Genomic DNA, 23,724 nt, shown 5'->3' on the forward strand with positions numbered 1-23,724 from the left:
CCTAACTGGGCTGTAAAACCCACAGAGCCAGTCACACCACCCCCATGTCGCTGAGAGGTTAACCCTTCTCCTTCTCATCTTCCCTGTGCTGGGCGTGAGGGTCACAGTGATGATGAAGATGGCATCCTGGCCTTGGGGAGCAGGCACATCAGTGGTGGCAAAGCCACAGGGAAGGGGCCCTCAGAGCGGGGGGGAGAGGTCTCCTTTCTGATGGAACCGGAGAGCCCCACCACACCCTAGCCCTGGGTCGAGGGCCCCTGCCTCATTCACGCCAACTCTGCCCAGTCCCAGCCTTTCCTCCTCAGTGTGTGCCCTGCACCTGGCGCACACCGGGTTCCGTCCCCAGGGCAGGGTGGAGCTCGGTGGGCCTTCACTTCTCTTCTTGTGACCAAGTGGGACTCCAGACAAGCTCAGTGGTAGAACCAGGCTCTCACTGAGAAGAAGTAAGATGTCCCAGGATGAGGTAGAATATTCTAGCAGGCAGAACTCTGAGAGGGAATTTGTGGGTAGCCAAAGTGCTTGGGCTGGGCGTGGCGTGGTGGCACACGCCTTTAATCCCAGCACTCGGGAGGCAGAGGAAGGAGGATTGTCATGAGCTGGAGCCTAATCTGAGACTACATAGTAAACTGCAGGTCAGCCTGAGCTAGAGGGAAACCCTATCTTGAAAAATTAAAACAACAACAACAACAACAAAAACTTGGATTTCTGGATGTGGTGGTTTGTACTTGTAGACCTGTAAGTCCTATAAGACCTGGGAGACGGAAACAGGAGGATCACAAGTTCAAGGCTAGCCTAGGCTAGTTTAGACCCTGTTGCAAAAAAAAAAAAAATCTTTGGATTGAATATGGGGTTTTAGCTCTCCTTCACACCTGTGAAGGTAACTTTGGGCTTCTGTCTGTCCACCAGACCAGCCAGCCTGGTAGGAGAGGCTGCCCATTCCACATTCCCAAAGCCCTACCCAGGGTCTCACCTGGCCTGGGGAGGGTTGGCGTGGTGGCATGGACGCACACACTGCACACTACACCCCCCACAGCCCCACAGTGTTGGCTGGCACGGAGAGGTGCTTCTGGGGACCTTATTTCAGACAGGTGGATGGCTCGAGGGAGAGATTAAGTAAAGTCTCCAGGGGCTCCTTGCATCAGTGGAATAACTCCTGGGGAGGCAAGCCAGGGTCCAGCAGGCCCCCTGGCTCAGTTCCAAGGTGCTGTTACATCAGTGGCTGTCAGGTTTGTTGTGTGGGACTCTCCCTGCTTGGCCCCACTAAGCTGGGACTCGGTTTTATTGGGAAGGATATGGGCACATGGATGGAGCCACTCATGTCTCGGGAACTAAACCCGTGCTACTGCCCACAAGCCTGCCTCCCCTTCTCCCCTTCTCCTCTCTCATTTCCGTCAGCACCAACACCAGAGGACGTCCAGCTCAGAGCCACGAGGACAGACTACCCTGCTCTCAGGGAGACACTTAGTACAGGGGTGAGCTCCTTGGCTTCCCTGTCTGCTGCTGTTACTGCTACCTCCTTTGTTAAAAAATATTTTGATTTATTTATTTGCACACCAAGAGAGAGGGGATGAGACAGGGACATACCAGGGCCTCTTGCCACCACCAGTGAACTCTAGATACATGTGCATCTGAGTTAACGTGGATACTGGGGAATTGAACCTGGGCCATCAGGCTTTGCAAGCAAGCAACTTGAACCACTGAGTCAGCTCTCCAGTGCATGCTACTGCTATTTCCTTTTTACTTTTTTAATTTTTTTGTTTATTTTATTTATTTATTTATTTTGTTTATTTTTTTTTTTTGAGGTAGGGTTTCACTCAGCTCAGGCTGACCTGGAATTTTGTAGTCTCAGGGTGACCTCAAACTCACAGTGATCCTCCTACCTCTTCCTCCCAAGTGCTGGGATTAAAGGCATGTGCCACCACGCCTGGCTTATGTTTTTATTTATTTATTTGAGAGCGACAGACAGAGAGAGAAAAAGGCAGATAGAGAATAGGTACACCAGGGCCTCCAGCCACTGCAAATGAACTCCAGATGCATGTGCCACCTTGTGCATCTGGCTTACGTGGGTCCAACTGGGGACCTTAGGTTTCACAGGCAAGCACTTAACAGCTCAGCCATCTCCCCAGCCCTGGCCATTTTTTCATGTGAGAGAGAGAGAGAGAGAGAGAGAGAGAGGGAGAGAGAGAGAGAATTGACCCATCAGGACCCCCTGCCACTGCAATCAAACTCCAGATGCATGTGCCACCTGATACATGTGCACAGCCTTGCACAGTTGCATCGCCATGTGCGTCTGGCTTATGTGGGACCTGGAGAGTTGAACATGGGTCTCTAGGCTTTGCGTCAAAGTGCCTTAACCACTAAGCCATCTGTCCAGCCCTCTTGCTATTTCTTATGTGACTCTGCCCTAGCTCCCACTTTTTCCCTTAAAAATAGTAAGGTTAGGATCACAGGTTGCTGGGTGACAGGGCAGAACTTAGCAAGGTCCTGGTGCTTGGTTCTACTTTCTCTGGATGGTGGCCATGCCTGGGGGGCAGCTTGCAGAATAGCCCACCTCTCCTGCGGCCAGGCCACTGCTGCCCTGGATCCTAGAGGCGCCTCGAGGTCTCTGCGTGGCCCCTGGTGGGTCCATGATCAATTTGCCATCACTGGAATTGGCAGACGTGGGCGTTGTGGGGGACTATGTCTGTACCCAGGGCTCAGGGGGTGCATGGGCTGCTAGTAGCAACTTTGGGGATATGGGGTCCCTCTGCCAAGAACAATTGGTTGCAGGGGGGTGAAGAGTAATGTCTGTCTTTTGCACTTCAGGATAGACTGTTGTGGGTGATGGCCATCAGCACCCCACCCCACTGCCATTCATGGATGCTTTGAATCAAGAGCCCTGGCTTCAGAGAACATTCCCGTTGGTCCAGGTCTCTGTCTTGTAAGCAAGCCTTTTGTCTCACCTATCAAAGGCTGCTCACAGGGGCTTAAAGAACACCCGGTGGTTGGGTTGCCCTTTAAGTTGGCTGCATGGGAGGCAGGGCTATGCAGAGGACCTTGCAGCCTGCTGGGGCCAAGTACGAGCAGGGCCTGGCATGGCTAGAACTCTGGCAGCCTGGAGCTTGGCCGCCCCGCCCAGGTAGACTCCAGGAGCTCGAGCTTGACTTGTTCTCCATGCGCCCAGCTGCCGTGGAGTCCACCGCAGGAGAAGCAAGCATGCCCGAAACTCCAGAGGCTGCCGAGGGTGCCCAATGCCACTTGGATGTCCGATTTTCAAGGTCTTTGTGAGGGCAGTAGTTGCTTATTTCTCTTCTCTGTTGCCCGCAGGGAAGGCAGGACAGCCTGCCTGATGCCTGAAGTACTTGGGGGTATCAGGTATAGTACATAGGCTCCCCCAAAGCCAGACTGGGAATTAGTCATGTTGAGATGGTGGCCAGCCTTCCACCCCCTGCAGCATTTCTGACCTTACTTCACAACTCATCTTAGAATAGACCAGGCAGCTCCCATGGATGAAGAGTGAGGACAGAGCTTCACCAGCCCACCGGGCAGTCTGTGTCACCTTGGCAAGGGATGCTGACCAGACCTGTGGCAGGTTTGACTTGGGTGTCTTGCTGACCAGCCCCAGGGAAAGGCAGGAAAGAAGAGGACGTGCTCTGAAGACGCTCAGAGGAGGCAGAAGTCCAAGCATCAGATGAAACATGCACTCGGTGCCTTTCACGGCCCAGCGCAGCACCCGCAGGGGCTCTGTGGCCATCCCCACCACCCAGCTCTAGAACTTCCTCATCTTCCCAAACTGAAACTTTGTCCCCATTGAGAGTGTACCCCCATTCCCTTTCTAGCCCCCAGCAGCCCCCACTTGGCTTTCAGTCTCTGAGTTTGGAGCCTCTAGTGGTGTCCTGTAAGTGAAATCATTGTGAATGGCTTATTGCCATCATTGAAGCATCAGAGCCTTTAATCCCAGCACACAGGAGGCAGAGGTAGGAGGATTGACGTGGGTTCGAGGCCTGCCTGAGACTACATAGTGAGTTCCAGGTCCTCCTGGGCTAGAGTGAGACCCTACCTCAAAAAAATAATGAAGTGTCAGGACCCCCGACCCTTCAGGCTGCATGATGTCCACGTGCACACGCCGCGTTTCTCATCACTGACCGAACAGCAACCTAAGGGAAGAGGGGTTTGTTTGTTTTTGTTTTTCAGTATTGTGGCTCACAGTTTGGAGAGACAGTCCATCACGGCCAGGCGGGCATGGGAGCAGAGCAGGAGGCAGCTGGTCACGTGGCATCCACAGTCAGGAAGCAGAGAGGAGGATGCTGGTGCTCAGCTGGCCCCTACTTTTAGTCGGCCCAGGACCCCAGCCCAGGGGATGGTGCCACCCACGTTCAGGGCAGGTCTTCCCTCTCCAGTTAAACCTCTTGTGCGTAAAAAGCAGTCAGAGTAGTAAACACCCATCTTCATGCATACTCCCAGAGGTATGTCTCCATGGCGACTAAATCCCGTCAAGTTGAGTGAAGTTGTACCTTCGTGTGCGTACGCGTGCACACACAGGGTATTTCGTTTGTCCGGTTATCCATCGGTGGACACGTGGCTATGTCTGGCTTTTGGTGGTGTTATTGACAACGGCTAAATGTGGGTGTACACCATCTGTTTCAGTCTCTGCTCTTCATTACCTTTTGGGTAACTGTTTTGGGGTTTTTAAAAATCTTTTTTGTTGACAATTCTTATGCATGTAGACATGTATCTTGATCACATTCCCCTCGCATTGACTTCCGCCCCCCACCCCCTTCCACTAAGGCTTCTTCCCAGCTACTCCTTCTTTGACTTTGACGTCTTTTTTTTTTTTTTGCCCGCCTTCCTCATCCATTACGGAATGTCAGTGGGCCCACACTTGTGCAGGTAACAATTGCTGTGAGCCTTGAACACAACAACCACTTCATGTCCAGAGGACAGTGTTCCACAGCACTCCTCCCCATCCTCTGGCTCTTACATTCTTTCCACCCTCTCTTCCACAATGTTCCCTGTGCCTCACAGGGGGTGACCTAGATGTTCCACTGAGGGCTGAGCACTGGACAGTCACATATCCTCAGTACTTTGACGAGGTCTCAGTTGCCCTGGTTGTCACTGCCAATTGCAAAAAGAAGCTTCTTGGACTAAGGGTGAGCGCAGTACCAACCTATGGGTAGAAACAACTATTTGAGGGCAATTTGATAGGCAGAACATATCTGTCTTGGACAAATATCTAAGAGCCTCACCAGGGCCGTCTCAGAGCACACCCACCAGCCCGTGTTCCCTCTTCCTTCCTGCACACCTTTCAGTTTCCATGCTCTTTCCCCAAGTCACCCACAGCTGCTCCCATAGCCCCTGCTCAGAATGAATCCTGGTTTGGGCCTAACCTGTCCTGTGGGATAATTGCCTGACACCCCAGCCGCTTCTGGCCTCTTGGGGTCCCTGGATTCCATATGTTGACAGATCCTAGTGCTTCCTGAGCACTGCAGGAGATCCGGGTCTTCCGTAATGGAGCTAATCCTTTGGGAAAGGTGATTGGCCCACCTAGTGGGTACAGTTGAGTGAAAGGTGAATAACTATTCTTTTTTATTTTTATTTATTTATTTATTTGGTTTTTTGAGGTAGGGTCTCACTCTAGCCCAGGCTGACCTGGAATTCACTATGCAGTCTCAGGGTGGCCTCGAACTCATGGCGATCCTCCTACCTCTGCCTCCTGAGTGCTGGGATTAAAGGCGTATGCCACCCTGCCCCAGCTGCTTTTATTTTTTAATATTTTTATATATTTGAAAGAAGATAGATGAGAGAGAAAAGGAGGGAGGGAGGGAGGGAGAACGAAGAGCAAATGTACTCCAGGTGTGTGCGACTTTGTGCATCTGACTTTATATGGGTTCTCAGGAATAGAAACCAGGCAGTCTCAAGTCTTCTCGGGCCCTCATTCTCTCTCTTTTAATATTTAGTTATTTATGAGCACAAGAGAGAGAATATGGGTGCACCAGGGCCTCCAGCTACTGCAAATTCCAGACGCACATGCCACCATGTGCATTTGGCTTACATGGGTTCTGGGGAGTTGAGCTGGGACCCTTAGGCTTCAAAGGCAAGAGCCTTAACTGCTAAGCCATCTCCCCAGTCCAGGCCCTAATTCTAGCGGCAAACACTCTTACCTACCTAACCATCTCCCTAGCCCCCTTCAAACATTTTTGATCTGTGCCTAGCTGAGTCTGCGGATGTGAAACTGGTGGTGCAGGGCCAGGTATGTTCTGGAAGTGTGTCTACAAGCTGTATGGGAAGACTCCCTCAGCTGTCTATAAGCACAAAAATGGCTGGGGGAATAGTCACCCCAAAACTGACAAGGAGCCCCCTTGGGAGCACATGGACCAGGGCTTCCAAGACAGTCTGCATATGTCACTATTTTGTGAATTTTTAACCACAAACTGAATTTATTACTAGCAAATGTTAAGTAACTAAAAATACAGGGAGTGTAATTTAACATAAAATCACTTGCAGTCTGAGGCCATCTCCATCTCCTCATGAGGGAACTAGAACTCAGAAACCCCACCCTCTGTTTTCGTGGGGGGCCACATTGTCCCATAGGACAAACATAAGGATGGGTACTTTTCCCTCCCTGACTAGTGGACCTCATAAATCATATTAATGTCAGTTTTCCTTCTCGCTCCAGGCCTCACAGAGTCCCCACCCCAGGACCCTTTCTCAAGTGGCCTGTCCCAGCCTCCTCTCCCGCCTCTGTGGCCTTGCTGCTGAGAGCAGCCCGCATAGCATAGCTCCGTGTGGCTCTCTCACACCCCCATCCCCCCACCCCCTCCTCCCCCCATCCCCGCATCCGGAAGCTCCCTGGCATGGGTGTTATTCTGGCTGCCCTCAGGGGAGGCAGTCAGAGCTTTTGTTGAATGAACAAGTGCTTCCTGGGGTCAGCTTTGTACAAGAGCTCTTTCTAGAAAGGCCAGGTAGAAGAGAAGGGAACCAGGGACCTCTGGCTGAGGTAACAAGCACGGCATGAAAACTGCCTGCTACAGTACCGTGCAGTGGCATTTAGTAACGTTCACAAAGCTGTACGCCACCACCACCATCTCATTCCAGAACATTTCTGTCACCCCAAAAGAATCCCTGTGCCTGTTAACAATATTCCTCACTCCTTCTGCCTCTGGCAACCATGAATTTGTTTTTCTGTCTCTGGACATGGCAATTTGGGGTATTTTGTACAAATGGAGTCATACAATATGTGGCCTCTGCTACAGGCCGCTTTCATTTAGCATCACATTTTCAAGGGCTATCTGTGTTGGCTAAGCCAAGTGTGGTCCACGCACCTAGAATCCCAGCACTCAGAGGCTGAGAGCAGAGGATTGCCGTAGGCTAGCCTGGACTGTACAGTGAGTCTGTCTCAACACAAAGGGAAGGCCCCTCTGTGGCGTAGCAGTCAGTACTCCATTCCTAGGTAGAGTGGATGCTACTGCAGACGGACCACACTTTGCTTAGTCATTTTTCAACCATTGGCAGGTTTAGCATTTTTCCCTTGGGCCATAATGAATCCCATTGCTGTGTGTAGCCAGGTGTAGTGTCCCATTCCTGTGATCCCAACACTCAGGATGGAGGCGCACACACACACACACACACACACACACACACACATATGCTAGGGGCTGGGAAGATGGCACAACGATTAAAGGCATTTGCTTCCAAAGCCTGCCAGCCAGTTTAATTTCCCAGTACGCACATAAAGCCAGATGCACAAAGTGGCACTTGTGTCTAGAGTTCTTTTGCAGCTGCAAGATGTTATAGTGCACCCCTATTCTCTCTCTCAAATATATAAATAAATAAATAAATAAAAATTAAAAAAAAATTGTTCATTTTTATTTATTCATTTGAGAGTGACAGACAGAGAAAGAGGCAGATACAGAGAGACAGAGAGAATGGGCGCGCCAGGGCCTCCAGCCATTGCAAACGAACTCCAGATGCATGCGCCACCTTGTGCATCTGGCTAACGTGGTTCCTGGGGAATAGAACCTCGAACCGGGGTCCTTAGGCTTCATAGGCAAGTGCTTGACCACTAAGCCATCTCTCCAGCCCCAATAAAATTTACTTAATACATAAATATTATATATGTATTTCTTTTTTCTAGGTACTAGTCCTTGACAAGATGCACAGCTTGCCAATATTTTCTCTTGTTTCTGTGGCTGTCTTTTCATTTTCTTGGATGCTCTTTCTTTGAAGCACGCATGTTCAATGTGTGTAGAGTCAAATTCACCTTGGCTTTCCTTTTCCATGCCGTGGATGTTACATGGAAGAGAAGTCCCATTCAGGGAGAAGGGATTTCTGCCTGTGTTTTCTTCTGAGGCTTTTATAGCTTAGCTCTGACTCTCCGTCTTGAACTGGTTAGCGCAGGTGCAGTGAGAGGAGGCCGGACGTCTGCCTGTCGCGTGTGTGGGTGTCTACCGATGCCAACCTTGTGTGCTGATGGCTCTTCTTCCCCTGCTGGGCTCTTGGGCTGCTCTTGTCGGAACCCACAGCCGTCAGCCTGAGAGGCCGTTTCTCTTGCACTGAGCCGTGTGTCTGTCCTCACGCCTGGACAGTGTATAAGGATTGTTGTAGCCTTGTAAGTTTTCTGCTTGCTTGTTTTTGAGGGAGGGTCTCACTGAGACCTAGACCGACTTGGAGCCCACTGGGTAGCCTGGTCTGGCCTTGAAATCACAGTGACCCTCCCACCTCCGCCCCCGAGTGCGGCGCCGCCACGCCTGGCTAGGTGGGAGGGAGGAGGCGGGGTCCTCCGTTCCTACTCTTCTCTTGCTGGCGTCTTCTGGCCCCACTGCGTGTGAACAGGCGTGCTGGGCTCAGCCTGTCAGCCTCGGCAGCAGTCAGCTGGAGTGTGGATGGTACTGTTCGGGGTCCTCGGATAGATTCCGGCTGTTCCCACCTTTCCCAGCCTCGATGTCACACGCATCGTCTCCAGAGCATCTGCCTGTGTGGCTCCAAGCCGACTCTGGTGTCCTTTCTAACTATAGCCCTAGGAAGCCAGAGCAGGAGAGCTGTGGAGCCTGCTGGAAGCCAGGCTGAGGGTCCCTTACTGGTATGCAAGGTGACGGGGACAGTTTCTGAGCTGAGCATCAGGCAAAGGACAGAAGCAAACCCGCTCTCTGGGGTCTTCTTTTTTGTCGAGGTAGCATCTTACTGTAGCCCAGGCTGACTTGAATTCACTATGTAGTCTCAGGGTGGCCTCGAACTCTCGGCGATCCTTCTACCTCTGCCTCCTGAGGGCTGGGATTAGAGATGTGTGCCCCACTCTGGGGCTTTCTTAAAGAGACTAGGTGTTGTCTTGACTGGGTTGGCTTTTCTCCTTTTGTCCCTATCGTCTCTGGAAGTCACACCCCAAGACCACATGACTGTGTGTCCTGAGCAGCACTTGTCATCTGTGAGATCTGAGGGCACTCCTCAGCAGCTTTGTGAGCAGTGTCACATGTGGTTGGCGTGAGGAGGGCCTGAAAGCACTCACGATCCCAAGAGAGACAAGTGGGACAGTGACTGGGTATTTGTACCAGATCTTTCTCTGTTCTTTTTTCTTCTCTCTCTGTCTGTGTGTGAGAGAGAGAAAGAGAGAAACAGAGAGAGTGTGTGTGTCTCAGACAGGGCCTCATGTAGCCCAAGCTGGCCTCAAACTTACTATATAGCTGAGGGTGATCTTGTATTCCTTGAGTGCTGGGCTTGTAGATGTACATGCCTGAGACTTCCTTTTCTGTCTTTCTTTTTTTCTAAATTATCCTTATTGGTTTTGTAACATAAAAGGGAATTCAAGCTTCTTGAAGAAAAAAAAAAAAAAGAATACAGAAAATTAGTTTACAGTGTTCCCATTAGTAATTTTGAAAAAATAAAGAATTAGATAAAAGTAAACTATACCATCTAGAGACGCCATTATCATAACTTTCATATCATCTTCTACTTCTGTAATATGTTTATGTAGATGTAAGATACCTATAAATTCATATTGCACATAAAACCACATTGACTCATACATCATGGCGTGGTACGGCCCATCTTTGTTTAACATAATAGCGTGCACATTTTTCTGGTCACTAAATATTTTCATGAAATACTTGGGAAGTCCTGAATCCTGTGAATGTGCCACGATACATTTGGGTAGTGCCCTCCTGTTGGTAGTGTAACGGTTGTGCTGACTTGAACATTGGTGGGTGTCACACAGCTGGTTGGAGTGTAACTGCTGTAAACTGTGCTGCTTGATTCACTGTCACATGACAGAGCCTCCCTGGATGGCCTTCGCCACAACCCAGACAGTGAGCACCTGAAAGTTGCCTCATGCCCTTCTGGGATCCATCCCTCTCCCCGTTTGCTTCCCCCACTCCCGCCCCCAGATTCCCGGCACAGGCGACAGAACGTGGAAGGCACAGGAAGCTGAAGGGAAATGAGCAAACTGGACTTTGAGACTTTAAAGTTTGTGCATCAAACACGGAATGAAAGTGAACTCACAGAGTGAAAACATTTGCAGATCCTGTATCAAAGGAGGGAATCAATCCAAACCTTTAGACTTCCTAAGACCGAAGCAGCCCTTTGAGAAACAGGCGGAGGCTGTGAGCAGAGATCTCCGAGATCGATACTAAGTGGTCACTGAGCACTAACTAGGGACATGCGAATTGGAGCTGCAGGCGAGGTCACCTCACGCTCCTCTGCATGGCCGCTATAAAGGCACAAGCAAAATGGGTGGTCACTAGTGCTGGTGAGCACAAGGAGAAAGATACCTGAAAACGCACACCTTTAGAGTCAGCACTTGGAGACTTGGAGGCTGAGGTAGGAGGATCACCTTGACTGTGAGGCAAGCCCGGGACTGCAGTGTGGGCCTCAGGTTCCCAGGTCAGCCTGGCCTAGAATGAGACCCTGCCTCACAAAACAAACAAATAAACAAATAAAAAAACCCTGAAAACAGAATCACTGTGAGACCCAGCGTTTCCCTTTCTGGCTGTGTACCCAAGGGACCTCTTGGTAGTGACAGGCAGAAATGTTCCTGCTCACTGAAGAATTATCTGCAATAGCCAAAACGTGGGCGAGGCAGACAGATGAATGGACAGACAAAATATGGTCTGAGCATACCATGGGTTCAGCCAAGTTCATTGACAAAGACAGTACAAAGGGACCCCAGAGGATGGGGAAACGGTGAGGTAGTTCATAACTTTAATAGCATTTCAGCTTTATATGACGAAAAGCAGTCTGGAAGTGGGAAGTGAGTGCACTCAGTATTGTGAACACTACACTTAAAAGTAGTTAAAATGGTACATTTTAATGATATTTTGACACAATAAAAAACTGTAAGCCAAGCCTATTGGCATTGGCCTATTATGACAGCTACTCAGGAAGCTGAAGCCGGAGGGTCAGATCATAAGACCGGGCTGGGCAGTTTAATGAGAACCTGTCTCAAAAGAAAAATTGAAAAAGAGAGCTGGAGAGATGGCTTAGTGGTTGAGGCGCTTGCCTGCAAGGCCCAAGGACCCATGTTCAACTCTCAAGTCCCACGTGTGCCAGGTGCACAAGGTGACGCAAGTGCTCCAAGTCACACATGCGCACATGTGTCTGCAGTACGATTGTACTGGGTGGAGGCTCTGGCACACTAATCCCCCCCCCTTAGAAAAAATTTAAAAAGAGAGCTGGTGGGACTGGGGAAATGGCTCAGTGGATAAAAGTGCCTGCCACAGGTAGGAGCTCCTGAGAAGGCCTGAGCCTGCTGGGTTGATTCCCTAGGGCCCATGTAAACAACTGGGCATGGCCACACATGTCTGTAACTCCAGTCAGTATTGTGGGGAGCAGGAACTGGCTCAGAGAGGGAGACTGTCTCAAGAAAATATGTGGATGAGCAGTGGATCAGGATACCTGTGTGCCTGCAAGCGCATCTCACACGCATGTGCACATGTCCCCCAACACACCACCACACACACTTCACATGTGTGAGAAAAAGAGAGAGATGGGAATCTAGGTCTTGTCTACCACACCCAAAGCCCCCGTTCAATCCCCATAACACACAAGGAAAGACTGACAACCTCTTCCTGTCCCTGTATGTGAGCCTGTCTCTCCCAGATTTCTAGGTGTGTATCCAATGTAAGCTCTGTTTTGTTCTCTTGGTTGCTTTTCTGACCTTTTATCCTTCTACGGTTTGGGGGGCATGCATTCCATCTAAGAACCCCAGACCCGTTAGGAGGTTTCAAAGTTTTTCTGTTATAGATTTTTCTAAAAGCTTTATGGTTTTAGGTTTTATGTCAAGGTCTGCAATCAATTGTGAGGGAATTTTGGGCTGTGACACAAGGAAAGGGTCACTATTAATGTCTTTCCTGGAGATTTCCACTTGGCCCAAGCTGTGTTTGCACTGTTTGGTCATCTCTTGATGGTATTTGTCTATCCCTAGACTCTTGGCTCTGTTCTCTTATTTGTCTATTTTACAATATTTATCTTTTTACTTATACCGAGTTCTCTTGGTCACTATTATTTTGTAGGTCTCAAAATCAAGCAAGTCCTCCAAGTTTGTTATTCATGGTTATAAATGTGCTACATTTCCTTTTTTTTTTTTTTTTGTGAGAAAACTGGGTATGATGGTTCACACCTATAGTACCAGTACTTGAGAGACTGAGGTAGGAGGATCACTGTGAACTCAAGGCCAGTCTGGACTACAGAGTTCCAGGTCAGCTTGGGTTACAGTGAGACCCTGCCTCAAACTAAAAAAAATAAAATAAATAAGGCATCTTAGTGATACAGCTCCCATGAGGTCACCATCCAGGACAGGGTGGGGCTTTGCAGTGATGCAGCCACCTGTGAGTCACCCTCAGTCCTGTCACGGGTGCTTCTGAGGAGCCGTGAGGGTCCCACTCATCCAGATGAAGCTTTGATGAAAGATAATGGCAGCCTTTGATCTGGGCTGATGGCACGATGGGAAGGGAATCTGTGAGAGTCTTATGTGTAATTTATATGCGAATTATAATAAGCAGAGGAAAGAATCAGGGAAAAAAATTACATTTTTAGTCAGTTTGTCAGTTCTAACCAAAATTCCTGCTAGAGTTTTGATTGGGATTGTGTTTCCTCTAGACATCGGCTCGGCGAGCTTACTGTGTGACGAGCACTGACTTTCCATCCGTGGGCACCGCGTGCCCTTGTGTACCTACTTCTCTGACTTCTCTTGGCAATCCTGGGGCTTTCAGGGTGAAGGTCTTGAATGGCATGCGTCAGACGTGTTCCAAATATTCTGTTCGACTTTGTTTTGCAGCTATACGTGAGTGTTTCATTTTCCAGCTGTGCCTTGCTAGTTTAAGGATCAATTCTTCTGTATCAACTTCTTACCCTGTGATCTTGCTCCCTTCACCTAATTGTTATAAAGGTCGTTTTAGGGCTCCCCTGAAGATTTCCGTGTAAACAGTCATATCCTCTGAAAACACAGTTTCAGTCTTTCTCCTCCAGGGAGTGCGGCTCTTACTTCCTCTCTTGTCTTATGCAGAGGTGAGGCCCAAACTGCAGCTTTTAAGGACATGGTGAAAGCCGGTATCTTTATCTTGTTCCTTGTTTTTTCAAATTTGCTATTATTTTTAATAGTTTATTTATTTGCAAGCAGAGAGATAGTACAGATGCATCAGGGTGTCCATCCACTGCAAACAAACTCTACACACATGTGCTACTTTGTGCATCTGGCTTTACGTGGGTCCTGGGGACCCAAACCCAGGTTGTTTTAGGCTTTGCAGGCAAGCACCTTAACCACTGAGAAATCTCTCCAGCCCTTAATTATTATTTCCTTTTTCTTTTTTTTTTTTTTTTTTAATTTCTTGAGGTAGGGTGTCGCTCTAGTCCAGGCTGACCTAGAATTCACTCTGTAGTCTTAGGGTGGCCTTGAACTCACAGCGATCCTCCTACCTCTGCCTCCCAAGTGCTGGGATTAAAGGCGTGCGCCACCACGCCCGGCTTTAATTATCTTCATTTTTATACATGTACACCATGATTTGGGTCATAATCTCCCGTTCCCTTCTTTTGTCTCCCCTCCCCATCCTCCTTCTCTCCAACTACTGTCCCTTCTGTTTTGGTGTCTCTTTTTGCTGTGTTGCCGTTGTCCCCTGCACCGTCCGTGACAACGTGTTGACGGGCGCAGTGCTGTACAGGTCTTGTGCAGGTCATGACAGCTGCTGTGGGGTCATGACTACAACAGCCCTGTCATGTGCAGAGTACAGTTCTCTATCGCACTGCCCCACCCCATCCTCCGGCTCTTACATCCTTTCAGCGCCCCCTCTTAGGCGACGTTCCCCGAGTCTTGAAGGGTCCCACGTAGCGCTGCCATTCCTGGTACTAAGGGAGAGAACTCGGTCTTCCCCCGCAGAGCACAGCTTGAAGCCGAACTCCCACGTCCAGCCCGCCGTCAGGAAGCAGATGACCTTCAGTGCCAGTGCTCAGTCGAGGACTCCAACCCATGGGGTGGCTCTGCCCACAGTTAGAGGATTGTCCTAATCTCAAGTAACCTAACCAAGATAATACCTCACAGTCAGGCGTGGTGGTGCACGCCTTTAATCCCAACACTTGAGAGGCAGAGGTAGGAGGATCACTGTGAGGTTGAGGCCAGCCTAGGACTATGGAGTGAGTTCCAGGTCAGCCTGGGCTAGAGGGAGAACCAAAAAGTGAAGCGGAAAAAAAAAAAAAGTGAATCCTTCACAGACATGATCGGAAGCTTGTTTCCTAGGAAACTCCAACCCTGTGCAATTGATAATAAACCATCACAATTGATGTAAACCATCACAAACCCCAACAAACTCACAGCTTAGCTACCTCAGCGCCGCCTCGCTCCACTCTCAAGTGGGTTTGGCCAGGCTGGGCCCTCTGGAGGCTTGGGCTGCTGCCATTAGGGCTCCATGGCTGTCTGCTGAGTGTGACCCAAGCTCTGTCTCCCACACCTGTGTCCCGCTGGCTGGGTAGCTGGAGTCCACAACAACTGCTGGAATTTCTACCACAGCACCGTTGCCTTTTCTTCTGGTAAAGCCAGGCCTGCCGGATCCAGAGACGGAGGGCAGGTGCCACTCATCATGACACCTACCGAGGCCTGTGGCTTCCGTCAGTGGTGCCAATGACTTCGCAGTTCCCTGGGTGAAGTCGGGACCTGCGCTTTGCTCTCTTTTCTGCCTTTGTGTTTTGGGGATTGAAGAGCATGACAGAAGTGGAGACAGGCTATATTTCTTTTTTTTTTTAACTTTTATTGACAAGCTCCGTACATATAGACAATATACCATGATCATAATGCCTTCCCTTCCCCTCCCCCACTGAATTCCTTCTTTTTCGCAACTCTTCTTTTTTTTGGGGGGGGGGGTTTCCAGGTAGGGTCTCACTCTGGCTCAGGCTGACCTGGAATTCACTATGTAGTCTCAGGGTGGCCTTGAACTCTCAGCGATTCTCCTACCTCGGCCTCCCGAGTGCTGGGATTAAAGGTGTGCACCACCACGCCCGGCCCAACTCTTCTATTTTGATCTTATCATTTCCCGTCTTTTCTAGGTAGTGTCAGGTGTCGGCCACTATGGGGTCACGAGTGCCACAGCCACTTTGTCTGGAGGACAGTACTGCACAGCACTCCTCCCCTTCCTTTGGCTCTTTCATTCTTTCCACCACCTCCTCTGCAGTGGTCCCTGAGCCTTGGAGGGTGTGAGAGATGTCTCACTTAGTGCTGAAGCCTCCACTGTCCCTTCCTCCGCACTTTGATGAGTTTTAAAAAATTATAATTATTTGCAAACATGGAGAGAGATAGACAGAGGAGGGTGGATGGGCGCTCTAAGGCCTCTTGCCACTGCAAAAGTCCCCAGATGCATGCTCCATTTTGTGTACCTGGCTTTACACAGGTCCTGGGGAAGCAAACCTGGGTATTTAGGTTTGCAAGCAAGCGCCTCAGCCACTGAGCCGTCTCTCCAGCCCTTTGATGAGTTTTGAGTCTCCCCAGTAGTCAAGGCTACCCAAAAAGAGAAGCTTCTCTAACCAAAAGTGAGAATAGAGGCTGGAGAGATGGCTTAGCGGTTAAGGCGTTTGCCTGCAAAGCCAAAGGACCTCCATTCAATTCCCCAGGCTCCACATTATCCAGATGCACAAGGGGGCTTACACGTCTGGAGTTGGTTTGCAGCGGCAGGAGGCCCTGGTATGCCCATTCTCTCTTTCTCTCTTGCTCTCTCAAATAAACAAATCAACATTTTTAAAAAGTGAAAATACAATGCTATTCTGTTAATTTATTCTATTAATCTATGGGCATAAGCTTAAGTATTTAGAGGACAGTTTGGTGACATAATATATCTATTTAGGCAGACAGTGGCAGTAGTTTCCCATCTATGACTTATGACCTCTTCAGGCTGCATTTCTTTCTTTTCTAAAAAATATTTAACTTTTTTTATTGACAACCTCTATACTTGCACACAATAAACCATGATAATTCCCTCCCTCACTTTCCCCTTCATACCTCTGCCTCCTTCTCTCCATTAGTCTCTCTTTTATTTTGATGTTGTCATCTTTTTCTCCTGTTATGAGGGTCTTGTGAAGGTCTTGCTAGGCACTGCAATGTCATGGAAGTTGAGGCCAATTTCAGTCTGGACAGTTGCATTGTAAGGAGTGCTACCCTTTTGGTTCTTATGTTCTTTCCACCACCTCTTCTGCAATGGACCCTGAGACTGCATTTCTTCTTTTTTTAATTTAATTTTGTTTATTTTTATTTATTTATTTGAGAGTCAGACAGAGAGAAAGAGGCAGATAGAGAGAGAGAGAATGGGGCTGGAGAGATGGCTTAGCGGTTAAGTGCTTGCCTGTGAAGCCTAAGGACCCCGGTTCGAGGCTCGGTTCCCCAGGTCCCACGTTAGCCAGATGCACAAGGGGGCGCACGCGTCTGTAGTTCGTTTGCGGTGGCTGGAAGCCCTGGCGCACCCATTCTCTCTCTCTCTGTCCATCTGTCTTTCTCTCTATGTCTGTCACTCTCAAATAAATAAATGAAAATGAACAAAAAAAATTAAAAAAGAAAAGAGAGAGAGAGAATGGGTGCACCAGGGCCTCCAACCACTGCAAATGAACTCCAGATGCATGAGCCCCCTTGTGCATCTGGCTTACGTGGGTCCTGGGGAATTGAGCCTCAAACCAGGGTCCTTAGGCTTCACAGGCAAGCACTTAACCACTAAGCCATATCTCCAGCCTGAGACTGCATTTCTTTCCTTTTTTTTTTTTTTTTTTTTTTTTGGTTTTTCGAGGTAGGATTTCACTCTAGCTCAGGCTGACCTGGAATTATACTATGTAATCTCAGGGTGGCCTTGAACTCACAGTGATCCTCCTACTTCTGCCTCCCGAGTGCTGGGATTAAAGGCGTGTACCACCACGCCCGGCTGAGACTGCATTTCTTAAAGCATAGTGTCTCTCTGGTCTGCCCATGAGAGAGACATTGTCACCATAGCAGCAGCTAGGGAGTTGCCTTGTATAAAGTTATCCTTTGCCTTCTAAAGTATCTTCTTTTTCTTTTTCTTTTTTGAGGCAAGCCCAACATACTGGTCTTTTTGTCAAGAAAATTATTTATTTATTTATTTGAGAGAGGGAAAGAGGCAGAGAAAGAGAGAGAGAGAACAGGTATGCCAGGGCTTCCAGCCACTGCAAACAAACTCCAGACACATGCTCCTCCTTGTGCATCTTGCTTACGTGGGTCCTGGGGAATCAAACCGAGGTCTTTGCAGGCAAGCGCCTTTACCGCTAAGCCATCTCTCCAGCCGTTTTATTTATTTTTGTTGTTGTTGTTGTTTGTTTGTTTGTTTTTTATGCTAGAGAGAGTTGGTGTGCTAGGCCCTCTAGGCACTGTAATTGAACTCCAGATCGTGTGCCCCCTTGTGCACATGTACGACCTTGTGCGCTTGTGTCACCTTGTACACCTTGCTTATGTGGGACCTGAAGAGTCGAACTTGGGTCCTTAGGCTTCACAGGCAAGAGTCTTAACCACTAAGCCATCTCGTCGTCCCTTCTCAAGTATCTCACATATTTTTATGAACAAACCAAATGACTTGCCACATGTATGTAACCCCCTTAAAACCAATCACTCCACATGTTTCTGTAGAAAAGATAATCAAATTCTTTTTTTAATATTTTTATTTTTATTTGTTTATTTGAGAGAGAAACAGAGAGAGAAAGACAGACAGACATAGAGAGAATGGGCATGCCAGGGCCTCTAGCCACTGCAAACAAATTCCACATGCATGCACCACCTTGTGCATGTGGCTTATGTGGGTCCTGGGGAATCAAACCTAGGCCCTTTGGCTTTGTAGGCAAGTGCCTTAACCACTAAGTCACCTCCTCAGCCCATCAAATTCTTTTTTTTTTTTAATTTTTTATTTATTTATTTGAGAGCAACAGACACAGAGAGAAAGACAGATGGAGGGAGAGAGAGAGAATGGGCGCGCCAGGGCTTCCAGCCTCTGCAAACGAACTCCAGACGTGTGCGCCCCCTTGTGCATCTGGCTAACGTGGGACCTGGGGAACCGAGCCTCGAACCGGGGTCCTTAGGCTTCACAGGCAAGCACTTAAGCGCTAAGCCATCTATCTCTCCAGCCCCAAATTCTTTTTAAAAGTGGGCTGCGGAGATGGCTCAGTGGGTAAAGCGTTTGCTATGCAAGCATGAGGGCCCGAGTTCACATCCCCAGCCCTCATGTAACTTGCCAGGTGTTTTGGAAAGTGATACAGGGAAGGACTCCATGTCAACGTTTAATCTACACATGCACACACATGCCTACACATGCAGGTGTCCTCATATGTGTATGAACATACATATGTACACACGACATATGCACGTGCATATAAATAAATTTTCCTGGGTTTTATTTCTTTGAATGTTTCTATAACCCTTTTTATGTTTGAATTTGTGGGTTCATGTGTATGCATATGGAGTTCCAAAGTTGACAATATTTACCTTCCTGGATTGCTCTTGCCTTTATTCCCTTGAGCTCAGGGCTCTCAGATTTGGCTAGTCTGGCTAGTGCCAGCTTGCCCTGGGACCTCTTGTCTTCCCCTCCCATGCACTGAGATTGCAAGTGAGCTGCCACACTCACCAGCAGTTACAGGGGTGCTGGAGACCAAAACGTGGGACTCAAGCTTGTAAGGCAAGCACTTTACTGAGCGAGCCATCTCCCCTGGCCCCTTTTCATTTTTCTTCTCTTTTTTCTTTCTTTCTTTTTTTAAAAAAAATTTTAAATAGTTGTTTATCTGCAAGCAGAGAGAGATAGAAGAGAGACAGAACAGGTGCACCAGGCCCTCCAGCCACAGATAAACGAACTCCAGGTTCATGCCCACTTTGCACATGTGGTTTTTACATGGGTATTGGGGAATTGAACCCAGGTCCTTAGGCTTTAAATTTATTTGAGAGAGAGAGAGAGAGAAAGAAAGAGAGAATGGGCATGCCAGAGCCTCCAGCTGCTGCAAACGAACTCCAGTTCATGTGCCACTTTTTGCCTCTGATTTATGTGGGTATTATAGAATTAAACCTGGGTCCTTTGGCTTTCCAGGAAAATGCCTTAACCGCTGAGCCATCCCTCCAGCACCCCAACCCCCACTTTTGAGACCAGGTCTCACTCTAGCCTAGGCTGACCTGCAACCCGCTCATGGCAGGCCTTCTATGCCAGTTCCCCAAGGGCTGGTATTAAAGGTGTGAGCCACCACGTCCATCTCTGGCCCTCTTTTTCTTAACTTCTAAATTCCCAGACATTTCCCATTTCCATCCCAGGCATCAGCCCTGAATGCCACGTGTTGTGCCAAGTCGATGCTGAGAACGGGGGTGTGGGAGCTCCTGGGCCCATGGTGGCCAGGCCTGAAGAAACACACGTGTTTCTAAGGGCCCATGCAATCAGGTTATCATTGCCTGCTTTAGCCTTGCTACTGTTTGAACCTGTGCCCACCACAGGTCCAAGCAGTTCATTGGCATTGAATTGGTCAATTAATTATTGTTAATAATGTACCCCAAGGGGCTACAGACTTCCACCTGGAGATTGCCTGCTGGGGGAAGGCATGTGGGCGCCCCCTCTCTGCAGCTCTGGCTTGAAATCAGCTTACCTTCCCAGAGGACTGGCAAGGCCTTCTGCCCAGGGCCCTACCTCATTGAGTGCCTGTCTTCTTGGCCTGCCCATGGGGTGCTGGGTGGTTTATGTGGGCTGTGGTGTAGTGCAGACCAGGGTAGATGTGGAGAGTGTGGGATGGATGAGGTGTGGCAATGCACCATGGCCCTTGCGTTCAGGGCATGGATTCTAAAGGCTGCCTGGAGGGCATTGTAGGTGGCCCTGACCTTCCCTGGCCTGGACTATGAGGGGGATGGCACTGCACTGAGGACCAGGTCACCTTGGGAAGACTTGGGTACATCCTGGGCCTGTGAGACATGGTCAAACTGACACCCTAACACAGGTGGGGAAGGCAAGTCGCACCACACACCAGCCTGATGTTCCAGAAGCGGGGGACGGTTCTAAAAAAAGAGGGGGGGTGCTTTCTTCTTGAGGACTGAGGCAGGAGAGGCTGGGCTTAGGCTTCCTTAAGATCTGTTCACAGGGCGTTAGATGTTGAACTTCCACTCCAGCTGGAGGGGGCGGGGAAAAGCACAGCCAGGCCAGCGCAGGGCCACCTTGCCACTGCCCCAGAGTCCACTTCAGCCAGCGTTGCCAGGTGTACTGTTGGGTTTACTCTGTGATGGCGCAATCCCTATAATAAAATATTTTGCAAAAGAAAACGTAAGCAACTCATGTTCTTTTTTTCTTTTTATTTTTTTGTGAAGCAGAATGACAGGGCGGTGTTGCTACACTGCAAACTCAGAGGCTTGCTGAGACGCCAGAGGACTTGAGCACAGGGCTTGGGTTCCAGTCTCACTACTGCCACCTACTACTAGCTGGGCCACCTTGGGCAAATTACTTAATTTCTCTGGGCCCCAGTGTCATCTGTGCAGTAGGGTCATTAGTAGCGCATTTAATCGCACATGAGAAACGGTTAGCCCAGGGCCAGGCCCATGTCCATGGCTTTTGTTTTTTAATTTTATTTGTTTATTTATTTATTTGAGAGAGGGAAGGAAGGAGAGAGAGAGAGAGAATGGGCGCACCAGGGCTTCCAGCCACTGCAAGCGAACTCTGGCTTACGTGGGCCCTGGGGAATCAAACCGGGATTCTTTGGCTTTGCAGGCAAACGCCTTAACCGCTAAGCCATCCCTCCAGCCCCCCATGTCCGTGTTTTAATAAATGCTATATATGGTTCATAGTATTATATCCCAAGCATTCCTTTACGGAAGCATACACCAAGCCATTGTTTTTTCAGACACATGGAACACTAGTCTAGAAGTGACATGACAACTGTCGATCCCAGGCCCAGGCACTGTACAGCTACGTATTTTTCACACCTTTGATACTATTTTCACTTTTGAAAATGTTCCAGTGTTTATTTATTTGCACGTACAGGTGTGTGGGTGGCTTGGGAATTGAGCCTGGATAGGCAGGCTTTGTAAACAAGCACTGTTAATGGCTAAGCCATCTTCCCAGCCCCCTACTTTCACTTTTTTAAATTTTTTTTCTATTTTGTCATTTATTTTATTTATTCATTTATTCACTTATTCTCACTTTTTACATAGAAAACAGAGGCTCAGAGAGGCTTGGTAACTTGCCCAAGGTCACCCATCAAGGATTTGAGCCCTTGTCTATCATCCCGGCACCTTAGTGCCGAACGATGAAGTAGCAGTGTGGTCGTGAGATACTTTCCTATGCACACTGGAGTATCGCTGGGTGTGAGGGGGGTGACGGGGTTCCTTCACCCTTCAGCCTGCGTTCTCACAGGTGGCTGCGGTGTGACCTCCTGTAGAGTGTTAAGTCATGTCTATGTGGGTTTAAGCTCAGAGTGTGTATCACCCCCACCTCTGTTCTTCCTGTGGGCTGGCACAACAGAGAAGCATGTGGCCCTTACACCACCTCCTCTGCCAGCTCCCCCTCCAGCTCCGATGCCAATCTGCGGTTCCCGGACAGCAATGGCCTCCTGCAGACGCCACGCTGGGATGAGCCACAGCGGGGCTGCGCCTTGGAGCAGATCTGTGGCGTGTTCAGGGTGGACCTGGGCCACATGCGCTCCCTGCGCCTCTTCTTCAGGTGAGAACCTGTTCACACTTCCTGGATATTGGCCTATGCACATGTGTGTGTGTGCGTGTGAGCACTTACGGTCACGATGGGCAGGCATGCGTGCGTGTGTCCCAAGCTGCTCTAGCCAGTGCTAGCTCTTCCAGACCCCTGCCTCGCTCCCTAGGCCTTCCCTAGAGGTGGCAGCCCTCTGTTGCTACCCGACAGTCCACCGCCCCAGGCCCTCTCTGCCCTCAGGGCAAGGACATCCAGCTGTGGCTCAGGACTTCAAGGAAGAAAGCCAACCAGGGTGGGCACTGCCCACAGTGGCCCTGAAGACTGCTCTTCTCTAAGATGCTCTGCAAGTCCCTCGTATGGCTGGCATCATTCTAGTCCTCTGCATGGAGGTGGCTTTTCCTTCATAAGGGACTGAGGCCCCTGGCCCTCTGCTTGTGGTTTCCCATCTCAGACCAGGAGCGGTTGGATGTGACCCCAGAGGGATCCCCAAACCCATATCCCAGCCTTTTCTACTTAAGGGAGCCATGCGAGGTTGGGGTGGGGTCCCTGACAGAGGTAGTCAGCCACGCTGGGAAGCCCTTGTGGGTCTCCCTCCAGGATCCAACCCCATGGGGAAGCTCAAATGTCACTCCCCACACCCTGAGTTCCATCCACTTCCAGTTAGCCCAAGTAGTGTGCTCCCCCAGGTCTCCTGAGCAGCTCAGGAGAGGAGTGCTGGGGCTCCCCAGGAGGGAGCTAGATAGTTTCCTCGGCAAAGGGGGTACTGGGTTTTGTTGGGGAGGGTCATGACTCCACACTTCATGCCCATAGCCAGACTCCAGAGACTCTGTTGCCTGACAGAGATGGCTGTCAGGAAGCTCTGAAATATGTTAACCTAGTCATCGTGGCCCTACAGCGATGAGGCCTGCACCAGTGGCCAGCTGGTGGTGGCCAGCCGAGAGAGCCAGTACAAGGTTTTCCACTTCCACCACGGCGGCCTGGACAAGCTCTCCGAGATTTTCCAGCAGTGGAAATTCTGCACCGAGACGCACCTCAGGGACCAGGTAGCCCTGCCAAGTGCGCGGGTGTATGGGTGGCCCAACCAGCCCCCTGCCCCTGGGGGTGGAGGGTGGAGAGTCCTTGCCCCCAGGACCTCAGCTGCCGACCATAAGGGCCCAGGAGCCGCCCTGAGCTCCTTCCTTCCAGCCCTGGGTATGGGGACTCCTGGGCTCTTGAAGTGTGACAGTGCCATCCATGTAGCTGTCTGCCCTCTGTAGTCCCCGTGGCTGACAGTGTAGCACTTTGGGTTTGAAATGTACTCCCAGGACTTCCTGGAAGTCTGAACTGTGCACTTGAAAACTCATGTTTTGACAAGGCTTCCTGCCATATTTTGCCCAATCTGCATACAAATGTAATAAGAGCTCTTTAATCACCTGTTTAAGGTACAGTATGTGCTTATTAGAACCGGGCAGCTCTAAAACCCCACCCCTCCCGCAGAGCCTCCTGCTGGCTCCCCTTATTACTGTAGCATGGGGAGCTCTCCCCCCAGCTTCGAGCAACCTTTGATTTTTGAATTAAGTGTCAGCTGCAGTTTTGCCCCGGACTCGTGACTGTTTGCGGAGACAATCTGACAGGCCGGCTCCCGGCTCGC

At 49.7% G+C, this 23,724-nt stretch overlaps 1 protein-coding gene across 6 annotated transcripts in view; it reads left to right on the plus strand.

Moving 5' to 3' along the window:
- The window catches only part of Tbc1d16 (TBC1 domain family member 16), a 137,059-nt gene that overhangs the window by 100,714 nt on the left and 12,621 nt on the right, over positions 1-23,724 (plus strand). For 4 of the 6 annotated variants that reach the window (XM_045157964.1, XM_045157960.1, XM_045157961.1 and 1 more), the window contains 2 exons: positions 21,912-22,109; positions 22,990-23,137. In XM_045157964.1, coding sequence (XP_045013899.1) covers positions 21,912-22,109; positions 22,990-23,137 — 346 coding nt within the window. The remainder of the gene's footprint in view (positions 1-21,911; positions 22,110-22,989; positions 23,138-23,724) is intronic. The other 2 variants (XM_045157962.1, XM_045157963.1) reach the window with 1 other exon arrangement.

This window comes from Jaculus jaculus, chromosome 9, assembly GCF_020740685.1.
Source record: "Jaculus jaculus isolate mJacJac1 chromosome 9, mJacJac1.mat.Y.cur, whole genome shotgun sequence".
NCBI lineage: Eukaryota > Metazoa > Chordata > Mammalia > Rodentia > Dipodidae > Jaculus > Jaculus jaculus.